The sequence below is a fragment of the Parus major genome, chromosome 1A (genome assembly GCF_001522545.3).
Source record: "Parus major isolate Abel chromosome 1A, Parus_major1.1, whole genome shotgun sequence".
Lineage (NCBI taxonomy): Eukaryota > Metazoa > Chordata > Aves > Passeriformes > Paridae > Parus > Parus major.
In genome coordinates, this window is record NC_031773.1 from 36531562 (window position 1) to 36559246 (window position 27685).

Genomic DNA, 27685 nt, shown 5'->3' on the forward strand with positions numbered 1-27685 from the left:
TCATTTCATTGCCCAGGGCCCCACCTCCACTTCCCACCTCCTACCTGCTGGAGAAAAGGAGGATCCAGTCTTCACAGTTTTCTGTCTATTGGCAGAAAGTCAAAAGTACCAGCCACAGCATGTCTCTTAATTCAGGACTATGGAAGAGCTACAAGGACCAACATCTGCTTTGTAGAGAAGGGAGGTGCTTTAAAGGACAAATTTCTGAAAGAATTTAGGTCTTTCTGAAGCAGTTATGTTCAGGCAGCCATTCTCCAGGCAATTTGAACTCTTGTCTTCACAAAATAATTCATCCTAGTAATTATTTTAATAAAGAAATAGTTGATGGGCTTTTTTTTTATATGTTTTTGATAAACAGCTTCAGTGGTGGTGATTTTCTGGATGGTGTACCAGCTGGTCATTAAGATCTGGGACAGATATAACCCCACTTCTATGGAAGAGGAGGATTTTCTAAGAGTGTAATAGCTTCAGAAATTTCTTTTCCAGGAAGCTTACTGTTTAAGAAGGAGTGCAGTTGTTCTTTTCCTCCTTACCTTTGTAGCATTGGATCAATAGAGTGTTTAGCAAAATTCCAGTATGTTACTTTTTGGTGACAGACTGTAAAATAAGATATATTTTTAATTAGATGACATACTGATGTGAATCAAATCCTGTTCTAGCTTCAGCTGTCGATATTTTCAAATAATAATTAAACTACTTTCAGTGCCAAGCCACACATAATATGAGAATTTAAAGAGTGCAATTTCAAATGATAAGTAATATGGTTGTAAAACTCTGCACAGTCTTTCTCAAAAGGGCAAAATATAATTTGAATAGAGTTGAAAATTAATCCAAAAGAAGTCAGGCAAAACATGAATTAGATTGCACATATAATTTGAGAAGATCAATGTTCTAAAGAATACATGGTGATTATTCTGGTGAGAAATAGAAAAAAAAATTAAGTGAAAGCCTCTTAACTAGAAATATGTTATACACTTAAGTTCCAACAAAATAGGTATGAAGTAGCCTCATTCCAAGATTAACACAGACCAAGAGGAGGACTTTTTGGACTGTGCAGAAAATAAGATGTAAACCATTTGGCATTTTCTTATATTTATCACATTAACACTGAAAACTGCCTCCTTTGCAGGCCAAGTAAGCTACAGAGTCTTGTCTGAGCCTGTATGACCTGAATCTTAAAACACATCGAATGTAATAACTAAAGTAAACTTGGGGTTTGGTGCACTGCTGATGTGCAGTGTCTGCTCTAGTCACCCATGTTAGTGCCCCGTCCATGCCCAAAAGCTGCTGTCCTTGGTAAGGTAGACACCCCATCCCAGGGAGCTCACTCAGTACTTCTACATCTTGATCTGTAGATTAGTACTTGTGCACCAGCAAAGCATGAAAATATCACAGCTGGAGGACAGGATTCACTCTCTGAGGGACAGGATGTTTACTCTTCAAGAGTATTTCCAGGGTGATGCAGTTTATTAGAGTGTACATACACTTACAGAGTGGATGTGCCTGGTGTTCTACTAAAGATGTTTTTTTCTATCAGTCTGCAATGTCCTCTCTTGTAGATGGTTCTTACATTATCTAAAGCAAGAAATACTTTTTATTCCTTATTTATGGAGTTGCATTGAAGATCCTGGAGTGTAGGAGGATTTCTGATGCTGTAGTACTTTAATTAGTAACATACACAGCACTTTGTTTAGCTGCTCTAGAATATTTTTGCATCTCTGCAATGGGGGAGTGTTATAGTTTAAATCATTACAGCTGCTGTTATTTCTGAAATGCATTTCAGGGGCAGTGCAGTAGTTGAAACTCTCTAGAAATTTCTCTTCATGAGTGGTGCTGCACTGGCTCTAAGAGCCATTTGAGGAGTGTAACAGGTGCCAAAAAGAAAGGACTTGCTGGTGGAATTGCAGAGATTGGGCAGTCTGCTGGGAGAGACAGGTAATTTTTTTTTGTGTACATTTCGCATATTAGAAGTGGAGTTAGCTTCATTAACAATTTTCCTTCTCCTTATTAAGCTGAGATACTTTGGGCTATCACTTGTTGTTTCAGAGACAGAATACTGAAATTTTCTTTTTGTCAGCATTTTGAAAATCTTGATTTGCACTACAATATGCTGAGGAAAGAATTTGAAGCTCATGTAAGACTGTATAAGCTGGAAAAAAAGAAATAATGTAATCAGCACCAAATGTATTTTCTCCAGTGTTAGTTATTTTTTCAGTGATTCTAGCATAGGTCCCTGAAGCTTTACTTTGAAAATAGGATGTGACTACATCCCAAATGCTGTGAGTTTCCCCCAGGCGCTGTTTGCTGTTTTGCTCCCTCCCCAGCACCTCTCCTTATTCTGTCAGCTCAGTGCACCAGAGGGGCTGCCTAAGCTGAGCTAGCAAGCTGCTCTCACTGGAGCTCAGGCTTTCCTTTGCCTTCAGCTTCCACACAATTAAAATGAATGATACACCTCAGTGCTTAAAAGGTGCAGGCTGCTCCTGGGAAAGCATGGACAAGATAAGTACTGTCAGATGGTTCCACAGGTTCCACATGGGTCCTGCCCTTAAATTAAAGCTGTTTTGCTGCCAGTGCAAAGTGCTCTTAGTGTTGAGAAAGGCTCAGGAGTTTTGTAGCAGCAGCAGCTGCTTAAGGAGATGTCTTTCAGTTGTGTGAGGAAATCCAGCCAGGAGCTGATTGATGCAGTGTGGAGGCTTTTGGGACAAATGGCTGATAGGATGAGAGTCAGAGTGTGCTTAAAGCACATATAGAATGTTGTTAGTTTGCTCCAACCAATGTCTGGCCTGCTTTGCGAGGTGTTTGAATGCAGCCATTGTATAAAACAGGACTAATTTTTTTATCAAAAACACATTCCTGGCATAGTGGCCTAGTTTCCTCCCCCTGTTCTGATTTCTTTTCTTACTGAACTGTGAAGCTGGTGGAGTGGGTGGGACGATATGTTGCTTTTCTTACCCATGTACACATTATATTTTTAATTTAATTTTTTCAGTCCTGGTTAATGCATTTTTGGTTTTTCCTCCTTAGCTGACAGGTATTTTGATGATATTACAGTTTCATGAGTCTAAGCTAAGTGAGGGTCAAAAATAGTTATCCCAAAATATATATAGATAATATAATAGGATTTCTAGAGCAGGATTTTCAGATTAATCTTTGGTTCAGTTCTATGGATTTCCATCATATTTTGAGAGAATAAAAATAACAAATTCACTGTTTATTACCTGTACATCACATATTCCCTCACAACTAATTAAAAGATAATTTTTCTGTATTTGAATATGCCATGGTATTTGAGACTATCAATCACTGAGGGTTGCTACACAGATTCACCAGCAGTGCAAAGTGCTGTTAGTGATGAGAAAGGCTCAGGAGTTTTGCAGCAGCACTGCATTCTGTTGCAATTAGTTGGTGCATTTATTGCTCTGAGACCCTCAGGCATGGGGGGCAGAGGTCACAGAACTGAGCTGGGAGCGTGTGCCACTGCAGTTGGACGCAGCCCTGCTTTTCCATAGGTCTCTTCCTGTGTAAATTCCGGCTGTTAGTGCTCTCCTGCATCCTCTGTGTCACTGAGCTGGGGGATGAGTGACTCACAGGGGGTGGGATGTGATGCTCCTTCTCCACCAGGGTTAGTCACAGCACATCCTGCTTTCCCCGACTCACCCGGTGGCCTCAGTGCCACCCCCTGTCCCCACAGCTCCCTTCTCAGGTTTTGCTGTGCTTCTGGGACTGCTGGGCTTCTCCTGCCTGCCCTGAACTGATTTTTGATGCCTGGCAAAGATGACAATGTTAGAGAAAGCAGTTCATTCCACTTAATTCCACATGAAAAAGGATTAGGGCAGAACAAAGTTTTGAATGGCATTAGTGAAGCAATTGATCCAGCACAGAAACAAGCCAGCTTTCTAAGGATCTGCAAACAAGACAGAGCATCAGATACTCATTACTACCATAAGCTTACAATAAGCTGTGATGAACACTTCAATTTGCACAGCAGTGCCAAGGGGGGATGTGGTTGGTTGGTTTGTTTGTTTGTTTAGCTCCAGGCCCTACTTCTTACACTAAATGCAACAATTGTTCTGTTTATATGTTATCTTTAAGTGGAGATATTTCCGCTTTCTTGTGGTACAGGTAGGGAGAGGCCAAACCCCAGAAACTGTAATAAAAGATCCAGCTGAACACAGATGATGAATTCCTTTGTGAGGAATGTTATTTATTTTTTGCATTAGTATATGCTGCAGTGGATGTTCTTGAGGAAAGTGAAGATCTTACCTGTACTTGATGTCATGACATTGGATGTCCTGCTAGGAAACAGATTTAGAATTCCTAGCCCTTTGTCTTGAATAGCTAGTAAGAAATTTAGATTTTAGTAGGTTATTCCTGGCAAAAGGAAAGAGAAAATTTTAAATCCCATTTACTACCTTACAGTAATTTAGGACAACTTTCTATCTTGAAAGGTAAAATACCCAAATAATCCAGGCCAGTCTCCTTGCCTAAATCCCAAGATTGTTTTAGCCACAATCTTAACATTAAATGTTTAGTTATTCTGCACATTGATGCTATTCAGGTTGTTCTGTGATTTTGGGGTTTTTTTTTCTGCAATGATTTTTCTGACCCTGAGCTTTGTCTCTGCTTCTTCTAGTCAGCTCATTTTTCTTTGTTCATAATCTCAACAAAAACAATTTTCACAAAGTCATTCTGACAACATTATTTGAATCCCTGAGAACCTTACATTTACCTTTGCTTCAAGCAAAGCTCCATGCCTAGCTGTCTCTTACAGATATCTCGTAATTTAGATATACCTTCACAAAGACAACTTTAAACATATCAACCTGCTCTCTTAAGGGAAAAAGTAGTTATGAAAAATATAAGAATATTTTATGAAAGGATGTCTTCTTTCCCAATTGTTTTCCTCATTAGTTCTCAGTATTTGATGTCATATGAAATATTCCCTCCTTATTTTATGATTTACAACACATTATATAGCAAACCTACGTGACTCAGTGGACTGTTTTTAAGGCATCTGTGAAAAGTAGTTGAAAAATGCTTACTGTAAGTCAGTTTACATTATTATACGGAAGATAAAACAGTTCTGCAGGAAAATGTTTCAAGGCCATCAAAGATTTTGACAGCCACTCAAGTTCTGGATTCCAGGTAGAACCATATATAAGATCTGTCAAGAATATAACAAGAAGTGATGGTGAAAATGATCTTTCATGCAAAAAGAGAAGTAATTATATGGAAATATTTTCTGTCTTTGCCCTTCTTCAGGCTGAGAGCAACTTACTCTTCCCAGAGATGAGTGTAGAGAGTAAGATTAAAGGGCATCTTAAAGCTTAAAAATGATGGTGCTAGAAAGCAGAAGCATCAGCAAGAGCTTGTAGGTGCAGAAAGACAAAAATAGGATAAACACAACTTTTGAAAGGTTGCTGTTTTAAAGGATGGAGCACTTTCAATCAGTTTACACAGGAGAGGTGGATACAGAGGCCCTGCATCTTCTGGATCCACATAAACTGCCTCAGGGTTTAAGAGAGCATTTCTACTTCAAAGGGCCCAAGGGCAGGGTCAGAATGGACCAGGCTATGTTGTGTCTGTCATGGCTCTCTAAAACCTCCATAGTAACAGAGACGGGAGAAAAGTTGCCAGCTCTTTCCAGCCAGGAACAAAGAACAGGCTAAAGTGACTTTAGAAATGCTTTCAAGGAACATTGAAAACAGGCAGTGGGAAAAAAAAAGCTCCTGTTTGTTGCTTGAAGCCTTTGTTCTGCCCCCTGACTTCAAGTGAATAAATACATGAAGTTTGTTAAGAAATGTTTGGGTTTCCTTGCAAATTCTGATTCTGACAGCTTTCCACAAAAAAGGTTCACTCGTGCCAAGTGATGGTCTGGTCAGTTAGAAAAACAACGTAAGAAACTGAGCATGCCACAGCTACTCAGAGGTGTTTGCACTGCCTGTTCCCATGAAGGGCACCAAGAGGGGTGTGTACATAGCCGAGGATTTGCACAGCTCTAAAGGTTGTGCTTCAGCATCGTGCCTTCCCTAATTTTTGTTGCCTCTCATCACATGGCTTTGCTGTTCACGTAGTTGTTAGATTCCTCATGAACTCTGGTCATATAGTGTGTATTCAATGGCTGAAATATATATAGCTAAAACAATTTGATGATAACCATACTATCTACCTGTGGATTTAAGAAATTTTCTCAATTCTTGGCTTTCTTGCTGTGTCTTTGGTATCAATCCATCTAAATGCACACAGTAAGTTATATGGTTTTGTGCTTTTTAAAAAAAAATTACCTTGTAACTGCTGAAGGACATGGGTGAGCCTGTCATGTCAACTGGAATGCCCAATAAACTTGTGAATTTTGTTTTGCAAAGAATGGACAGTATGCAAATACATGTGCATGCTATCGTTTTTAAATAACCCTTGCTCACGTCAGGAACATTCAGAAGGGTTCCCTACTCTATGGGCAGACTGTTGGTTGAGCATCATTTCAAAGCTGATTATGCTTCTGCACAATCAAAACATTTGTCTCATGCCCTCTGTATCACTGGGGCTGTTGTGTGATTGAGATTTGGAGAGTGATAACACAATTAATTGAAATACATTGTTCTTAAAGTAATTATTTACAGAAATGCGTCTGTGAGCATTTTAAATACCATTTTTAGGATATAGTATTTTTTAATGGCTTACAATACAAGACACTTTATCACTTGTTTGCTAAAATACATCTTTTATGTGGTATTCACATTTGAGAAGCTCCTTGGGGATTCAAATCCTGCAAGCATGTTTGACATGTAACAAAGTCACTTATTTTGCACTGTGGCATGAACATTTGCTTATTAGAAAATTCTTCTGTGGATTAGAAGTTGAAGGAATGCAGTAAATTCATCTACACAATACATTTATATATATATAAATAGTATAATATTAGTTTTATATATATATAAAGATAAATTATGGTGAGGCCCATTTAATCTATCTAGCTGAGATGGGATTTTTTACTGTAAAACCACAGACTAGAGAATACATTTTCCCACTTTCATTCTTCATTAATGTATGGAACATCTTTTTTCGGTCAAAGAGGCAGAGACGAAACTTAAGTAGTTCAGCAGACTCCAGGTCAGAGCTTGATACTTAAAAGAGTTTTACTGCTGTTACTCAAGAATAATTATTAGGCAGATAATGCCAATACCATTATAACCTGTAACAAGATAATGACAGTAACATAAAATAAAGCATCAGTGTAAGTATGGGATTTTATTCCTGATAGTGAAGTAATTTTAAACTGTCCAGGGAAGGTGAGAACAAAGCCATCTGGTGCAATGGTTGAGAAGTCTCTCTGTGGGACTGACCAACTTGAGAGATATACCAGTTTCATAAAATTTCAAACTTCACTTTCCACTCCAAGTTTCCAAATGTATAAATTCTTAAAAAAAAAAAAAAAAGAAAAAAAAGAAAAAGTATTAGGGTTCTTTATGTTTTTCCAAAGCATTTGTCCTTACATTTACATCAAAATGAGTGATATCCAGCAAGTGCTATTAAAAAACCACAATCCTCTGTTATCAGGGACCTTCAAGAGCAATTATAAGAATTTAAAGAAAAACTTGTTTTAAGGCCATACTTATGCACTAAATAATGTAGGAAATGGTTGGACTTTTAACAAAGGATATCCTTTGTACAGTAATTCCTGAAATATGATCTCCCCTCCTCCCCCAAAGAATTTATGTTCCTATGACCTATCTCACTTGCATTTTAGGTGTCTGTATCCATCATTCTCATCCTCAGAACTCCCACTCAGCAGCTGTCAATTTTGGCAGTGCTCATGTTCCGTCCATAGCCATTCCAGGTTTTTACATTAAGGATCTGTACAGACATGAAATTGTACCTCTGAGAATGCTCTCAGAAGCTGCATTGGCTTCACAAAGTCAAATACCTTGCCAGCAAGGTTTATTGAAAGGGCAGGTGAAATAAGCACCTGCCTACTTTAGCAAAATTTAGAGCTAGGGAAAAAATAACCCTCTCCAGTGTTTCAGAGTGAAATATTTATTATTCACCAGCAATAAGTATTTCCTTTAAAAAAAAGCCAAAACCAAATTAAACCAAAGCAAACAAACAAACAAAAAAACCAACAAAAAAAAACCCTAAGAAAAAGCCTGCATGTGTAATTTATCTTTTTTCTTATGTTATCAGGGAGTTAGGAGGTTAATGGGAAAGGTCAGAAAAAACCTCATTTTTTCTTGTTGAAAAAAGTAGACTAAATGGAGGGGTGTCAACAGGACTCCCCAGAGTAATACTCCAGATCCCTGTGAATGGTTGAACAGTTGTGTGGGCTGTCCTGGAGTGCCAGCCTTCTCAGAGCTACCTGAGGAGAGAGCTACTGGTGCCATTAGTGCCATGCAGCACCACAGTCCAAGAAAACAACTGAGCCTGACGTGGGATGGGACACAAGGTGGAAGGCAGCTGCATTAGGGACTCATATGAGAGGAGACATGAGGCTTCTTTTACAGGATTATTTCTGTTTCTTACTTATATTAGTAGGACAAAACACAAAAAGGCTCTTGGAAGGAATGGCTGGAGCACAATCGCCTCTGTCCAAAATAAATGCTATAATCTCTAGCCAGCAGAGTTATTTGTTTGTGTTTTGAGTGAGTCCCTTTCTTCCTCATCTGCTTCCTGCTCACAACTTCCCAAATCTTGAATTCTTTTCTCTATAGTGGTGTGGCCGCAATGAGAGTATCCCCTTCCTAATCCTTTACAGAAGCCTTTAGTCCCAAGGGGTGATTGTGTGGGAGGTGGAAGATATGGATTTAATTAAATTTACAGGCAGTGGCCCTTTAAAGTGAGCTAGTCAATCCTTATCCTTCATTTTTAGTCTGTCATCCAGGAGACATGGTATCACCAGAATGTGTATTTTAAAAGAAACTATAGGACAGTGAATGAAGAGTTGCAGATGTGGAAAGCAGTCCCCTGAGGAAGAGGGCCTTATGTACAGGCAGGCATGAGGACCCAGAGAACAAACATCAAACACTAAAGCACCATTTTTCTAATAAAAGAAAGGAGTTTCATTGTCTTCGGAGGTAAATTATGGGTGAAAAGCTTTGAGTCATGGATCATGTATCTTTGGGGCTATTTTGGGTGGTGCTGTGGTCCTACAGAAGAATGTAGGAGAATAAAAATCTGGAAGAATGTATACATGGGAGATGGCAGATTGAATAGTGAATGAAAACCCCGACATCCTAAGGTCATCCCTCTGTGACACTGCCTCTTCTCATGTAATGTGTAGCCAAAGCATTCACTAGAGGCATTTAAGCATTTTTATGATAGAAAGGAGAGTGTTAAGGGCATTTTTAGTAGGAATCCAGAATCTTTTTCTTTACTTTGTAGGATCCTTCATATCTGGATGCGTTACAGAAGGTGTACATGAGACACATCTTTCATAAAGAAATGAGAAAGATTAGAACATTGATTCCCATTTGAGATGAAAAGTCTTCCATTGTCATAACTGTGATAAGATTACTTCATTGTTTAAGAATATTGCCAGATAGAATTTACTTCATACATAAAGTTAATTGCACTGAATGATTGTAAATGTAAGTATTATTATAATTAGAATGGGTAGGTATTTATTGTGGGCAGTGCTTTCAATGCTGATCAAAGGAAAAAAAAAGGCAGTGTCCTGGAGTAGTATCCCAATTGTACCAAGCTGCATTTTTTTAGACTTTCAAGTCCTCAAAGCACTGCATTTCTTGAGCTGAAGAGGTGTAAGCATAGGCTGTAATGTGTAAGCATAATTTCCTAAGCTTCAGATAGGTAGCAAAAGGCAAAGCAGTTGCACACACGACCATTACAAGTCTTACATTCACCACCAAGGCCTCCTTTAACAGAGATAAATGACAGCCTCAGATCACAACTCTTGAAATCATTAGCTTACTCAACCTTGTTGTGTTACCTATAGCACCTCAGTGTTCTGAATATGTACAAGACCATTGTTGATATTGAAATCATAGAGTTGATGAAAAACAACTTTTAAACATCAAAGCACAGAAAATATTACCCAGGAGTTAAAATAGCTTGTTATAAAATACGTAGCTCATAAAGCAGTGTATTTTGTTTAGAATGATTTGTAAAACTGTTCTTCCACACGAGAGGAAACTAGAAAATTTGAATTAGTTCTCTAAGCCTCAAAAAGTGCTGAAGACTCTAAAGTTAGTTATGGCCTTATTTGCTACTGTTTTCTCACAAGAAGAGAATAGATGTGTGTCTTAATATTTTTGTATTTTTATATATTAGAAATTTGCCTTTCCACACTTAAAAAGAAGTGCTGGCAAAGAGGGTTATTTTGATCCCTGGGCCAAGTTCTTTAATGCCAAATTGCAGTGTGGAAAGAATCTCCCTGTCTAAGTTATAAATCTTTAAAATGAGCTTTGATGGAAAATCTGGAGTAACTTCACAGTGGAATCTTCTCAGCTCCATGTGAGGAGCCCCATTGCTGATTTGTAGAGGCAGGTGTTCATCCAGAAATGGTATGTTTGATAGCAAGAGTGGCTTTTTGCTTGTGAACAAAAAAAGAACCAGCAAAGCAATCGTGTTTTTGTTCTCAAAATTATTTCATGCCTTCTATCTACTCAGATTGTAGAAGTCTTGTCCATTCATCTGCGGTGTTATACTGGTGAGCCATAAAGGAAACCTGTTCCAACTCAGTTAATTTTTCCCTTTACAGGAAACTTAACTCTGCCTACTGTGGGTTTCTTTAATAAAGTAAATGCAAGTCATGAAACTTACCTTGGCAGTGACAAGGCATATATGAGACCTCAGATTGACTCAAATGGGGTCTCTGTTAGCCTGGATGCCAAAAAAAAAAAACAACTAGAAGCATAGCTTTCTTGAAGCACATCTTTTTTCTTTTTCTTCTTTTTTTTTTTTTTTTACATGAAGGGGATTTTTGAGAGGGCCCAAGTGATAGAACACTGCTTTTAGAACCACATTGCTTATCTGAACTAAAATGTTGACACCTTAGTGGTGTCTCTAGGTGTAACACCTATGCCCACTGGGTAATCCTATCTTTCTTACTGTAATAAAATTATCTGAGATATTAGTTTAAATCAATGCTTTATGAACAAGCTGCACTGAATAATAGACACAGTATTTTATTGTACTTTCACCGAAAGGATGCTGAAATGCACTTTGAAGACTATATATATATATATACACACACACATACATATCTATGTATCTATCTATATGCATATCTATATCTAAGAAATAGCTCCAAAGTTTTATGAAGAAATATATGGCATATTTATAATAGACAGTCTCAAAGTCGACTGCTTTGGAGGATTGCTTTGTGTGGGTGGCACTTAATTATACGTGATAGGCACTTAATATCTCCTGATAATTCAGGAAGCTCGAGGCCAGTGTTAATAAGTGTGGTGCTGTTGCTCCCTTGACGAGTACCACATCCTCACAGCTCAAGCCTGGAGAGAGAAGCAGCTGCCTGTTCAGGGTTCCTGCAGCTTCAGGATGAAGATCTGGCTCCTTCCAGTGGCATTTTATTGCTATTACACAAGACTGAAGTCAGTAAATAAAACAAACTGTAAAGCATATCAGTAGGATTCTTTTCAAAGTATGAACAAGTGAATTTATTCTATAAATAATACTGGATTTTTATCTGGGTCAATATACAAATTGCTCAGTGAAACTTACACCAAATACACACACACATACACACACACACACACACACACAAATATACATTCAAAGAAGCTTATACTGTTACCTTCCATCTGGCACAGAAGCACCAAAATATTGCTCCTGTGCCATTGGTGAGTATTGGCCTCAAAAATACGTGTTAAATTAATTCTGAGTTGGGGTCTGGGAAGAAATGTGTAGAAAGGGAGCACAGAAGCCAGTACTAATGTTACTTCAGTGATTCGATCACAAACTGCAAGTGGAACTTGTAAATATAAAACAGCCTCTTAAAGTTGGGTAAGTTATCTAAGGCTTGCCAGTGATTGTTGAAGACTATTGTTTCTACTAATTTTCTTAGCTGGGATTAGTGGAGTTTGGTTTAATTGTGTTTTTATCTGTAAACTGCTGAGTAGTGTTGATGGATACATGCTGCTATTTACAAAATAGAATTATACTACAGGGATTCTGACATTTTGGTTAATTGGCATGTATCCCTCTAAGTGGTTTCTATTCCTTAACTCATAATTGTTCTCATTTGCTCAGTGGGTTTCAGAAACAGGGTTTGTGGAATGCCATTTATTACCAATTTCATTTTGTCAAATAAATTGCATTGGCTTCCATCTTGCCTATAAATTAAGTCATTCTAGTTTCATTTTCCAGCTATATATTTTCAATTGCGTAAATATTTTTCTTTCTCATGTAATTTGCTTAATGTTACAAAAAGTGCCACCCCCAGACCCTAGACTTACTCCATAGCAAATGAATTGCAAAATATTTTCTATAGCCAAATAAATCAAGACATAAATTGAATGGTTGAGCTGTCCCTTATGGCAGTCTAAATTTGAACCATTGTTTTCAAAGTTAGTCTTTTTACTTGCAAAGTGGAGGACTGAAACTAATAAATTGTTCTTCTGCATCCAAGAGGTGTAACCTTAAATAAGAAAAGGTCAGATCCTGCCTTCCAGTTGAGTTTTCCTTAATGTGTAGGCAGTGGGAAGGAGGAAGGCATCTCTGCAATCTGATTTCCTCACCCTAATCTAACACAAATCAATGTGTTGCCCAGCTTCTCTTTATAAATACAGACTGCTTCAGGGACACTCCAACATGTGCTTTGCTACTCACAATTTATTAGCTAAGTCAAAATAAAGTTGTGGTCATGCCCTCTCCTCTGGCAAATCCTCTTCACAGGGACTCTGAGATTGCTATGCAGGCTCTGTTGGGTATTCAGCATCCAGGGTAGGCCACACACTGGAAAACCTCCCAGGAAATAGATATACAGCATTTACAGCCCGTTTTGTAATATGCTGGAGAACAACAGAAACAACTCATCAATCTCTTCTTTTTCAAGGGCAATTTGAAAAAGTGTCCATGGGTGAAAAATTTAAGTGCTATTAACTATCAGTTGTTTCCAATGGCAACATTTTAAGTAGAGTGAAAACATTACACTAGAAGTCACATAACCCTTTTATTAAGTTAACCGTGCCATATTTCCATTTTGGCTGACTGTTAAAATTCTAGTCTTGGGACTATTTAATAGTTTCATTTTCCTTTACTCTATTTTTAATAAAGAAAAAAAATAATGAATATTTTGATATAATCCAAACATAGAATAAAAGACGGACTCCTTCTCTGCTGAGAAGTTAAATTGTGAAATATTGCAACCTAGTGCTAGCAACTCTTTTTTTTTTTTTTAATAGATTTTTTTTTCCATTTGTCCAACTGTTGTTTGCCACAAAAGAAACACTAAAGAAAAATGTGTGAGAAGCTTGCTCTTGCCTACAGAGTCCTTTTGGGAAATGGGTTTCTTAAAAAGCCTCCCCACCCCCAAAGGTGCTTATGATAGTGAGCATTGGAGAAGAGCATTTCACATCTGCCATGCTAATGAGTGAGGATACATTTGTCTCCTGCAGAATATTTTAAAGAACAAGTGATGAGAACTGGATTCTGTCTGTTCATTCCACATATCTTTTTCATTTAGTGAAAAATTATTTAAATATTTTTGAAAATTAACCTATGCCCCTAAATGGCATTGAAGTCTGTCAAGGTCTCAGTGTACCTCAATGGGCAGCAACTGCTGTTCTCCCTGAGCAGCAGCACTGGCACATAAGGGAGTGACAGAGGCATATGGAAAGACATCTTCTCAATAGCAACAGGAGACCATTTTAAGAGCTGAGATTCTACATTCTGTAACAAACAAACAAACAAAAAAAACCAAAAAAAAAATTAGGAAGGATCCAAATTCTTGGAATATTCATTTTCCTACCAAGCATTTTTCTAAAAGTATCTGATATAAAAGCTCACAGAAAGAATTATTTTCAACTCAGAATATCTGGGATGTAGTCATAGCTGTTTGCCCTTGAGTGAGCCACATCAAAAAGCAGCCTTTATGCCTCAGTTTCCTCACATCTACAGAAATAATAAATAGAAGGAGTGATCTCATTTATGCCTGGAAAGCATGTTGAGCTGATCTAGTGAGACACTGATGAAGTGTCATGCATTATTATTGCATTAGGCTGACTGCATTTCTGAAACCCATCTGACATTTCCTACTTGGCATTAATAGTGGGCAGTAACATTTCTGCATCAGTTTTAAAGAAGATGCTTTATATCACTGCCTAATAATAAACATAGTTTATGATTAAACATTTTCTGAAAAGACAGTAACCTGTGAGATCCTCTCTCTCTCTCTCACTTCATTAAGCTACCACATTACAAAGTGTTTTGCTTCATTATGGATCCTGCCAAGCAGCTCCTTGTAGCTACATGTGAAGTATTGAGGTGAAGTTCATAACTATATTTAGGGGGTTTGTTTCCTCTACTCTGTTGAAGGGGAGCATGACAAGCAGTTGAGGAAGCCTGGGGAGGAAATGAGTAAGGCAGCAGCCCAGCCCAGTGTGTGGCTGTGGCTCAGGGTCACTGGAGCAGTGGAGAGGGGAGGAAGTGTTGCAACAGCACTCCTGTCTGGGTTTCTCCTTGAAACAGCCTCATTACAGAAAAATCTGAGATAAGAGGATTTTGAGGAAACATTGCTGCATAATTAATGCAAGATGTCATTATCTATTGCTAGCTCTCAGAAGAGGGAGAGCATGCACAGCTCCTCCTTAGAGCTGCTCTGCACCCAGTGGAAGGGGAGCACTCATAAACAGCAGGCTTTCATGAAGTTACTGATTTTTGGTCTTCTGAGTTTTCTCCCATGATAACTCAGTATTGTGAATGATGAAGCACACTGGAGATTTATATTTTCCCAAGGATTTAAAGATAAAACTTATGAGGTGCATTGATGCTTGAAAACTGCGGAGGGGACAGTCTCTATTCCTCATTACATTTACATGACAGAATTTGATGTAAAAAGATTATAGTGGCACGTGTACATTCTTCTAATTTCATGCATCTATCTACATGCCTTTCATTTTTTATAAGACTCCTGACCAATTGGGTCCCAGAAGAATGAGATGAATGAGAAAGGCATCCTATGGGGAAGGGGGGGGAAACAGAAGCAAGTGGTATTTCCTACAGAAAGAGAGGAGATAAAACGTGACATTCCACTGCTAACTGGGTGTTGGTTTGCTCCATCTATAAATCTTTGTCTTCTTGACTTTTTATTAATACATCTGAAATGAAAAAACTCCTCTTTTAAAACTGGCTTCTCCCAGTACTGTTTTTGTACCATTGCATGACTATCAAATGCTGACCATCAGAATTTTGGTGTGATGTGCATAATCAGCCTTTGCTTAAAAAATACTGTTTGCATTCTTTATGCTTATCACTTTCAAATTAATGAAAAAACAAAATTATGAAGGGGATGGATGGATCAGTGAAGTCCATTCTTTGAATACTAGATACTTGCAAAGCAGCTGCTGTACTGAAATTTCCTTGTCTGCTTAGTGGGAGGATAGTTCAAATTGTAGTCAGAATTAGGACTGATACACCCAATTATGTGAGGGTGTGACAAATGAAAAAGGAAATGCCTGGTATTTTCATTTGTAATATGAAACTGACCTAAAATAATACTAGTGGTATTAAATTTTGTGTGTTCCAGTGGATCAGTTTCATTGGAATACAGAATATAGTTCTGCTTATATTAATAGAGAGTATTTTTGAAACATTACTTTAAAAGTATGACTGAAGTTGAAATACTAGTAGTAGGGAATATATGATGCTATGGGTGTGGTATGTGTTTTTTATCATCATGGTTTCATATTGTTTTAAATATGTGTTCAGACAATCTTTATAGAGACCCCACATTCCCTCCATATGATTATACAGTTGAAGAAAACACTTTCTTAGCTACAGTTTGGTTTAAAAAACCCCCATATTTTAATGGAGCCTTTTGTGTTACTCAGCTCTAATAGGGAAAAAATATCCATCAGTGAAAACACTGATTTCAGTCAGTGAAAATACAGGAGATTCAAGTGGACTTCTGGGTGTAGCAGGGAGATTAAGGGCCTCATTTAGCAGCAGCAATCCCATTGACTGTGGGAGAGCTGAATACACTTCCACAGTTTAATTCCGCAGAGTTAAAGTTCTAAAGCTGTCAAGAAAGTTATGACAAATCAACTGGTGAGCCACTTGCAAGAATATGGGAAGAAATAGAGTACATCAAACAAGTTCTATTTTTCTCTCTTTTAATAAAGAGTGGGAAAAATTGTGGCAAAGCTACTCACCTAGCAAAGGAGTCCTTAGCAGGTGAGCATGGACTAAGTGGTGATACTTTTGTGGGGTGGAAAGCAGATGATGGGTCTCTGGGTTAGGCTCTGGACTGGGAAATGCATCTGTTTTCCCACTCTGGCTCTGCCACAGATTTCCTTGATGAAATAAGCAAGTAGTTAATGGTTTTGGCCTCTTGTTTTTCTTTTCACAAAATGGGATTCTGACCTCTTCCTCTCCCAAGGGTCTATGAGGTTAAATAAAAGAATGTTTATAAAGTAAGCTTTTTTTTATTAAAAAGGTGCAGTTTCAACATTTTCAAACAATATTCTCAGCAGAGAAGGACTCTCAGTTATTATATTTACTCACATGGTGGTGCTGTCATGCATATGTGCTTTCTCTTAATGGAATCATCCCACAGCAGTGGGAGGTTTGGGAGGTTCTGTACAAGTCCTGTTTTCTGGAGTGAGGAAAGAGGTCACAGACACCGTGCAAAAGGGAACCAGGGCTGGCTGCCAAAGGCCACAGATACCCTCCTGTTGTGTATCCAACACAATCTCCACTTCTGTGAGCTCTCTGCATGCTGGGACACCCCAGTAAGGTGTGAGGAGCTCCTGGGGTGCACTCCTCCTTCAGTGTAGGGGGGAAGGTGTCCCTCCTTTCCCACCCAAAGTAAACCTGGTTCTGCTCGTGTGTGTGCTGTAGGTGTTACCAAATGCTCTGTGTACACACCTTATGAAATGGCTTCAACCTCTCTCTTCATGCCCCTCACCTCCCTTACTTTGGAGGATGAAATTCAGCTGGTCCTTCTCAGCCTTTTATTGATAACAGCCATTTCTGTGCTGCCTGTTGCTATGAGTTTGGTGTTGCTCAGTCTCACTCTTTCTCCCTCCTCTTCAGGCAAAGAAAGGGCACAGCACATTTCCAGAATTTATGTACTCTAATTCCAGTGATAAGACTACTGTGCTCAGTCTCCTCTGTGCAGGTTAGAGCACTTTGAACTGTAAGCAGGGGGACAAACCAGCTGTCCCTGGGCAGTGGGACACAGTGGTTACTGCATAAAGTGTTACAGAGGCATCACCAGGTGCAGGAACACCAGTGACACCCCGATTAATCCTTACTCAAACACAGGCACGTGTCCCCTCTATCACTTTCTCTTAGGCAGCCCCAGAGTATGAGCCTTGCTGGAGGGGCATGCGTGGAGGTAGAAATGTGGTGGGAGGTGGAATTTTGGTAGATGTGATTGATTTACGACAGGAGTTTCCTTTACAGTCATAAGGGGAATTTTGCTTGGTCACAGCAAGTTTGAACCCTCATGAAACAGCCTGAATCATTCGAAGCTAAAATAAAACAGAGGGGGAGGGGCATGACCGTTAGGGGGGAAAAAAAAAAAGTCAAAAAACACATTAAAATTGTTTCCCTTGGTGCTGACTTCTTACATGGAAATGTGTTCCAGAATAGTTCTGCTATGTAAGCCAACATTTGTTTTAAGATTTTTCATTGTCTTTTTTCCTCTCTTCCCCTTCTTCCCCTTGCCCTCCCGCTCTGCTCTGCAGATTTACACTGACTGGGCTAACCACTACCTAGCAAAATCTGGCCACAAGCGGTTGATCAAGGATTTGCAACAGGACATTGCAGATGGAGTTCTGCTAGCAGAAATCATCCAGATCATTGGTAAGACCAGGGCTGAGGGAAGCACTACGAGCTGACTCCTTGCATGGGGGAATGTATAATTCAAGCTGAATGTATTTAACAATAAGATGAACCCTGAATAATACAATTTGACTGGGTCCATATGTCTCTGATATTTGTGTGGTTCATCCTTGTCTTAATTAAAAAATATGTTTATGTGAGCATGTTTGGAAGTTGCTGTTTAACCATACTTTAAATGGCCAGAACTGTATCTTACACACTTTGAATTGTCAGAAATGAATGCTCCATTAAACCATATGTCTCCCATGTGTGCATTTTGTTAGCTGGAGTGGCTCATACTTTCTGGGATGCCTTGAAACTGTATCCTGACCCTGCAAAGACAATTGTGGAAGATTTCATGTCAGCAGTTATTTTGCAGGGGCTGAAGAATTAGCAGCGACCTCCTTCGCACTTCCCCCTTTGCATGATTTGGCATATGGAAGCAACTGCTGCTAACAAGAGTGTTGTTACTGTACGACTGAGCATTACTTAGAAAGGAGCTCTCTGTCAACAAAACCCTCTGCATTTTATTGCTGTGCCTTTTCTGCTTTTCTTCAGGGTTTTTTTTTTTTTTCCTGTTTTGATTTTTAGGTTTTTGGGTTTGAGTTTTCTTCTTTTTTTTTTCTTTTTTTTTTTTTTTCAAGGGGTTGGAAAGGAAAGTTTTATCTCATTGTTTACTTTTGCTTTTCCCCTCACTGTTTTTGTTTAGCAAATGAAAAGGTTGAAGATATCAATGGCTGTCCACGGAGCCAGTCTCAAATGGTAAGAATAAAATATATTTTTAGTTTGTGTTGGCACCACTCCACCTTCCTAAAATGCTTTTTATAAGGATTTTTATAAAATATTAATATTCTGTCCCATTTTTACCATAAAGTCCTAATTCTCATACAGGTTCCTGATACTTATTTTCCACACATGCTTAATGTTTTTAATTTTGTTTCTATGCTAACTTTGGATTTTGAGATAACCTGGCAGCAAAACTTCATCACTTCTAATTAATCCAGAATTGCCTTATCAGACCTGTTCTTCTGAGGATCCAAATAATTTCATTTAGTTTCATTTTAAGGGCAGTAAATCCAAGAATAAATTATTAAGTGGAGTCTTTGTGTCTGGAAAACTGGTTTGATGAACAACACTTGCCAAATTGTTTTTAAATATAAATAGCCTTTTGGACTGTCCACTGTGAAGTCCAGTTAGATGAACTGACTCCAAGACTTTCAGAAATAGCCTTTTAGTCATATAGCTCTCTGAGCTATAGCTGGCAGCTGTCTAAAGACTTTTTAATACTCTCAGACAAGAAGCATTTAGTGACTGTGATTCATATGGAGTCTTATTAATCTTTTACTGTGTTTATGGCTAGTCAACTACATTTAATAAGATGAAACCTCCTTAGAATACTGTGAAAGTGACAGACACAAAATCTGAGCCTCAGTAAAATCACCATGTACTTATTGAATCGTTTGCAATCCAAGTCATGTTCTCCCATGCTGAGGTCTTTGCCTTGCTGCTCACATTCAAATAATATATAAATAAGGTGCATAATTGTGCAGCTGGCAAGGATTTTGGAGTATAGTGATTTGGTTGAACTTGCATAATAGCAAACTGCTGAAACTAGGTTTAAAAATGGAAATAAAATAGAAAAAAAAAGTGCATTTGTTCAGTGCATTTTTTAAAGGTGGAAGGTGTTTGCAGCATTTTTCTGCAAAGCATCAAAAGTTAAGCGGAAAATTTTTGAATACTAGTGAAGCGAATCATGGGGCCTTTTGGTTCTTATTGTTCAAAAAATGGGCAGGTTTAGAATAAGATTTTTCTCTGACTTTCAGACTCTTTGAAACAGTCCAGAGAAAGAATATACACAATTTCCATAATAATAGTTATTATTTTAATTACTCATATTACAGCAGCACCTAGCGGCCCTGGATGAGAACTTTGGAAACTCCAGCATGGAGCTCTAATATTACACACACAGATCAAGAGATAATCACTCTCTACTTTAATCATGTTAAAACTTGCCATTCCAGACAGGCAAGACAAGCAAGAAAACACAAAAGCACAGGGAAATGTTGTGATTTTCCAAGATTTTATAAAAGTGGTTACTGACCATCTAGGATTGCTTAAGAACCTATCACTCTGCTGTCTATCGAGCTTCATTTCCATGAGAGAAAGATGAGCTGTAGAGAGAACTATTCACTCTAGCAATGTTAACATCTCCAAAACAACATTGATGTACATTCCCTGTTGCACTTTTCTGTGGCAAAGGGATTCTGGATTTTATCTCTAGCTCCATGTAGATATGGAGGAAACGTGGTCAGTGCATGCCCATGCTGCAGCAGTCCTTGTGGCTCTCCTTGTGTCCATCTTTCTCCCACCTCTCAGCTCAGCCAGGACAAAGAATATGTCCCAGGTGCTCTGGGTGTCAAACCAGGTGCTTTGAAAACTGCTGTGCATAGTCATACATCAGTGTTTGCACAGTGACTGAAGTGTGGCATTTAGCCACTTTAACTTCATGGTAATATATTTATTTATCCGTCCTTTGACACAATCTCTTTATTGAATTGTTTCATCTCTACAGACTGATCAAACTATTTTCCTGCCTTTTCACATACCAGTTCCATACTGCATATTTCTAAATGGAGTTAGGAAATTTAAAATGTTCTGAAGTTAAAGTCATTCAAACTTGTCAGTTTTTGTCTCAGAGACCCCAGGTTTTGAACCTGCTCTCCATTTGTTTCCTGTGGGCTCTGCACTGGTCTAACTAGCCAAAGGCACAATTTTACTATATTTTCAGGTAATTTTCCTTGGCAGTGCTCAATTTTGCTTAGCCCACTCAGTTAATGGTAGGGCAATTCTCTTCTTCTTATAGCAGTGGACTCTTAAGGTATTTGTGATATATAAGTAAAAAACCCAAAGACAGTAATCAAAGCTAGTTTGCATGCTGTATGTTTGAGATACACCAGTATATAGCAATATATCCTGTCAGAACTAGCTAGAACATCAGCCATCAAACCAGGAACAGTCATAATAGTCTTTAATTTAAAAATTTTTAGTTAATAAACCTCAAGAATCCCACTGCCCTCTTCTTGCACATATGTTTTCATAGTCCTTGATCTCACAACTTGCAATTAAGGGGAAATGATTTCTCTATTCATCTGCCATTTGATACCCTTTCCAGGAGGTCTTTGATACTCATTTTCAGGAGGTCTAAGATATTTTATTATATATATATATATATTATTAGCTTTAAAAAGTTAGGGAGCACTGGCATGGATTGTCTGCTGTTGGAAATTTTGATACTCTCTGTGGACGATATTGATGCCAGCTCATAATTAATCACTACCAATATTCCCAAATTCTGTTCCACTTATAATCTGGTTTTCCTCTTGCCAATGGTATCATCTTTCAAGTGATTTTTGAGGCATCTCAATTCAGCTGTTACCTTAAATTATAAACATATTTTAATGTTTATTTCAAATGTATATAAAATGCTTGGGGTTTAGTTTTCTTTTAGTTAGTTTTATTGCAATGTCTTGCACCCTATGATCATTTTGGCACTGATATATAAATACACAGACAAGTTGAATTGGCTCCATAGGTCCAAGTTCATAAAAACTAAAAACCTGTGAAGCCTAGCAGCACCCAGTTTTTGCGTAATTAGCATTACCAGGATTCATTATGCTCACTCATTTGATGTTGCACACGGAACCTGAGAATCTGAGAGGTCCTGGGGGATAAATTATTTCATAGTAAAATCTCAGAAGCTTTAAATAAATGAAATTTGTAGGAGAATTAGGGAGGTTCACTTGTTAGCTGGGTCAGTCTACTGCAGTGAAAACATTTTAGTATTTCTTATTAATTTTTTTCATAAATATAATAAGGATTTTAACCTCTGTGTATTACAGCTATGCTTTCAAGGAGAAAAAATAGAACCTCTAGTTTTTCCTCATCTCTTTGAATCCCTTCAATGGAAAATAATGCCACATGAATTTCTATCTTTTCCTTGTACAAATTATTCCATAAATCTATCAATTAAGGACATTTCATACCTTTATTTAGAAAATAATGGAAGGATATATTATTCAAGGGTTTACTTTTTAATAAAATCTAAAGCTAATTCCTTTCTGCTTCTTTATAACCCATCTGTTTCTTTCATTTCTGTTTTAAGTACCCCCATCATTAGAAAAAGTGAGATAGCCTTCTGGGTAGAAGATACGTTATAAATCTTTTATCTAATTGTTCAAAGACAAAGAATTCAGGGTTGTTTGGGGTTTTTTCTCCTGAAAAAATGATAAATAGAAAGGAAATTCTCCAATGTTTCAGCTTTTAACAAATCAAACACACAGTAAGCACACAAAACATACCAATTCAATCCATCCTGGTGTAGTTGGAGAAAATGCAAGAGTCAAAAGGTGTTGGACTGAAAATCCTTTAATGGTGACATTTGCAGTTTTGTTCGTAGTGACTTACAAAAATCACACAGTTCACAGTGCTGTTAGCAGCACAAATTGTAAAATAAATTCAAAGTTGGCAAAAATTTTTAGTTTATTACACTGCAAGTTGATTTATCCTTCAGAGATTAATGTGCCTTAGTAGGTGTTTTTATTTAGAATTAGCTCTTGCTGCTTCCCACAAGAACTGTCTCTGCCAATACCCATGTAGGTACAAAAACATCCTTAATTTTTTCTGGTAGCAGGGGTTTTCTCATAGTTATGATAGTGCTGGAGAGACCTTCCTTTTTAAAGAGTATCCTAGTGTTGTATGCACTTCATGAAGACTATTTTTTTATTTTGTCAGTCTGATCTTTGCCACAATTTTCTACATGTTTATAAAACCAAAGGTATTCATCAAAGGTATTTTTTTGTGATTTAGAATACAGATATGTTGCAGACCCACAGAGAAAGTTGAGTTCACTGAAAATACAGGTCTTATTCTTCCTGGAAATCAGGGAGTGGAGAATAAGTGTAGGAGCTGTAGAACACTGCCAAATTGATAGGAATCTTTAGTAAAAAAAATTATTTATCAGAGCTAGCACCCATTTTGGGTGAGCAGCATTGTATCTCATATGTGGGAATTGGTGCGACTGTGTTTTGAACTAATAAGATAATTTCTACAACATAGTACTTGATTTTGTTAATAATGCCTTTAAAAAGTCATAAAATAATAAAAATAATAATAAAAAAATGTTTTGTACAAAAAGCAGAAGAATGCCAAAAATATTGCTTTACTGTAGGAGACTGAAGAAAAGTTGTGTACCTTAACAAGAGGAAGGTGGAGTAGGTGGGTCAGTCTCTACTTTAACCAGGGAGCTTTTTCTATGAGAGAGAAAGTTAAAGTGTGTGAAAGACAAAGTTACTGTGTTTGTACTGGTAGACATTACTTTGTAATTTATTGTGCTAGAAGTGCTCTGTAGAGTTCCTGTAGTCCTGCAGAAGCCCGTGGTGGCTCCATCTCTGCTTGTATGCTTGGGTTTTTCTCTGGAGGAGGACAAGGTTGCAAGAGGATGGGGTGCATGCACATCTCTTCCTAACATACAGTCAGCCTGTGGATGGGAAAAATGAGTGGAAAGAACAGCTGCTGAAGTTGTTAATGTGCCCTGTGTCCTTCAGACTTTCTCTGGCATGGACATGCTGGGCAGACACTGTGGAGTAGCACATCCATACATGCCCAGCAATGGATATGTATCCAATATCTAAGGTTGAGAAATAAGCACGATATTTTGTGTCTAAAACTTGTTTGTGAAAAACAGGATAATTGTATATAAAGTCAGCATTGAGGGTTCTACTAAGGTTCATGAGTTCCATGTGAAAATATGTGTGGTATGGTTGTGTGTAGGTCTTGGTGGAAAGGGAAGTCTGAAAATGTCATCCCTATGTTCACTGTCAAGTGCATCCAGTTTTGAACTGTGTAAGAATCTCCTGTCTTTGCTAGTTGTTGGTGAGATTGGTTATATGAATTCAAGATATGCTTTCTGTGCTTTGGAGCAGCTCCAGGTACTTTGGAATAGCTTCAGGTGAGCCTTCCTCAAAGATGTGACACAGGTGTGACAGATTGAAAAATATACAGAAATTTGGCTGTGTGAAGAAATATGGTCCCTTGGGAAACTGGGAATTCAATCTGAGTTTTGAAAACTAACCGCAGCTCCTTTAATATGTGGGCCAGTTTCTTCCTGCAGTGACAGATACAGGACCCCTTCTGACATCTGTACAACCCCTATATTGTCCACACTTATGTGCAGCCTCAAGCCAGGTTTTTGTCTGTCTGGGAATTTCATGAGGACATTTTTCCCTCAGTGTAAATGAGCTTGTCCCCAAAAGTTTGCAAGCTCCCATTAACTGCATTTCTTCCTTGGACTTTTTTAGTCGTGGCAGAAACATCATGATCCCCATTCCCTAGGAAAATTGGGTTGTGGTCATGCACAGCTTATGTTCTTTGGTGTCCTGCCTCACAAGGATTTACTTACCTGTTAATTACACATTTCTGAATCCAACTCTCGTGGTTTGGCAGAATTAAGTCTCGTACAATTATTTTTTGGGGGGAACTGTGAGTTAAATACACATTAGAGCTACACTGGTAGCAAGCACTTCTTTTCACATTCTGGTCTCTCCTACCTTGCAACACTGGCAGCTCTAGGTGGAAGAGCAGACAAGGCTGATATAGCTCCATTATGAAAGGATATATGCGGATGTTTTTCTGTGAGGGAAATGACACTCCTCAGCCTGATACATATTCAGGTTTCCCATTTCTGGTGGCACTTTCAAGTATATTTTTTTCCTCAACTAGCTGTGCTCTGTGGGTTTCTTCACTAGGTAGGTGATTTACATTAAACTTTTAACCTTTCTGGGATTCCCAGAACCCAAGGGCCCAATACTGTCATAGACAGGAGCATGTCCTAACTAGCCTTCTGAAAATGCTTTATTGGACAAGTCCTCTCATTTCCTAGGTAGGTTCAGGGTGTGATCTTTTTAAGAACTAATCCCATTCCCACGTCCTTCCCTGGTGACTGTCCTCAGCTGTTTGAAGGAAGAATTTCTTGCACATTTGACACATCCAGACACTCACAATCCACTGTTCAGTGTACAATGTACAAGACTGCTTCAGAGCATTTGTTACTTGTTTGGCATTCAGTGAATGCTGAAACCAATTGTCATTGAAGTCTCCCATATTTCAAACTCTTGAATCATGAATGATGAGTGCAGGACAGTATTTTAGAAGCTGAACTTCAGTATTAGAGTTTCCTTCTTCGTTTTAGACATCAACAAAGACATTTTATAAACTTGCATATGACTTGAAGGAGGCTCATTCCTTTTTTTATATAGTTTTCTGTGTCACAGAAATTTAAAAATTGGCTGGTAAAAAGCAATGCATGTAGATATATCTACAGTGAAAATATGCAAAGAGATAATGCAAACTGAAGGATAGTTACAGGAAGTAACATCTTCATTAGTGTAGACATATAAGTTTAATTTCTTTTGTTCATAGATGAAATTAACTTGATATAATGACTAGAATAAAAATGAAAATGAGTGTATCAAGATTAGAGATATGTGTAATCTCAAAAGAAAAAAGATAAAGGGAATAATGAGGGTCTATATAAGAATGCATTTTGGAAATAATTGAGACTATATGAATAAAGAGACCAAAGAAAGGAAATAAAACAATTTCTATAAGGGCAAAGTTAAAGGTGTTAATGATGGTTGAATCTCAAGGATGTAGACGTTTGAATTCTTGTTTCAAGTTTTGCTGATAAGAGATTATTAATGTTATTAAAACAGCCAGTTTGAGTAAGATGAGAGGCAAGCTGGTTTAGCATAGAACAGGAAGAGGAGGAATTCCAAGTGCTTTTGTAAACAAACCCTAAAATTTCCAGAAACTCAAGAGATTTAAGAGACAATGCAGATGGGATGACAGCTGGACAGACAGAGTAACAGTTGCCTTTTTGTGGTAGACCAAGCATATTTTTACTCTGAGAGAACAAGGAAACTGAGGAAGGGTTGGAAGAACTGCTGCAAGTGTGAGATTAGTAGAGAATAAAGAATAGAACACTTCATTCATCCTGCCTAAGAATGTAACTGTCTTAGAAAGGAAGAGGAGGAAACAGCAACAAAATCATCTTTTTTTGATATGGTGTGATTCTAGTTTGACTTTTTGTGAGACCTCTTTATTCTGCAGTGAAACATGCAGTTCTCCTTATATTTAGTACATTACATTTGAGAACACTAAAAGGATCACAAGATTTATAACAATCTCTCTTCACAGAATAGCTTAGAGTTACTCACTGTGGTATCAGACACTGAGATACACACTCCAATGAGTCACTCACATTTGACTGAAGCCATAAAAGAAAATGCTGCAGGAACACGTCCTGAGTGTTATTTTACTAGGCTAGAAGTACATTATTCATGAAGTATAAATCATACACTATTAGCCTTTTTGTTTACGTTTACAAATCCCTGGTGTTATTACTGTGTAGAATCATATGAGAATAACTCATCTAGATGTTAATGAAATAATAATGTAATGAAAAGTACACATATTGTGATGAATACTTACACAGTCCCCACGAAATCTACTGAGTCATTAGGTTATGGTTGGGTTTGCTTGGTTAGGACTGGAATTAGGGTTTTGTACATTTTGTTTCTCTAGACCGAGTCTTCCAAACACTAAAAAATCTTCTTGTTCCTTAAAGTGAACTGTTTTCCCTCAATCACTGCCTTCCTTCTCCCTGTCTCCCCTGCAGCTCCTTGAAACCCACCTCCCCTCAATCTCTGTCAGGAATATGTCACTCATGTCCCTGAGATATGGCCATCTCACCCATCTCTCACTTCTACCCATCCTTCAGCTGTGTTTGTCAGGAATGTAAATCAATCAGAAACTTGACTCAGACTGTATTGAGAGGACATTCAGAGATTAAATGCTGCAGTATGCTTGAAGAGTTTCAGTTTACCGTCTCTCCATTTCACCCATCTGTAGTTAGCTTTCCATGTTCTTCAATTTTTAGCTGGTTTGGTTTTTTTTTCCCCTCAAAAATGTCATGTAAATATTCCCTGGAGTTTTGGATTAAAACAAATATATATTAGCAATGCTTATGCTTAGACAAAGAGGTGAGGAATAAATGGCCTTGAAACCTTCATTAATAGCAATACACGGAAAAGTCTTAACATAAACATGCAGTTAAAATACATACACACAAATTGACTATGACATACATTCTAGAAAGCACCTGTTGTTATAAGACATTACAGATTTTTCCCAGATAGCAGCAGCAGATTACAGTAAACATGTCTGCTTCATGATGGTGTATTTTTATCATCTTCTATAGGGAGAGTATGTTATAAATACCAGGAATGTCTAGAATGTTTACTGGATTTAAAAATAGAGAAGAAAGTGCGTGATATTTAGCTGAAAAGCAAAAATGCATATTTAAGCTGAACAAGAAAATAAACAATGTATCTGAACTGGTTTTATTTTACAATATAACCAAACAAGGCTTTCTGTTAATGTTGAGATTTTGTCAGCTTTTTAGGTTTTTTCAAATGTCGGATTATTTTGGAACTGTGGCAAAATGCCAGTTCTCTTACAGTTATAGTTGAGGACTTCTATTTAAATATTTTCTAACCACTCCCACTTCTGCTTAGACTTTTGAAATTTTGAGTGCTGTATGTTATTTAGA

General features: G+C 37.8%; 1 protein-coding gene across 7 annotated transcripts in view; it reads left to right on the forward strand.

Moving 5' to 3' along the window:
• The window catches only part of NAV3 (neuron navigator 3), a 506339-nt gene that overhangs the window by 307383 nt on the left and 171271 nt on the right, over positions 1-27685 (forward strand). For all 7 annotated transcript variants that reach the window (XM_015628501.3, XM_015628495.3, XM_015628497.3 and 4 more), the window contains 2 exons: positions 17883-18000; positions 18728-18780. In XM_015628501.3, coding sequence (XP_015483987.1) covers positions 17883-18000; positions 18728-18780 — 171 coding nt within the window. The remainder of the gene's footprint in view (positions 1-17882; positions 18001-18727; positions 18781-27685) is intronic.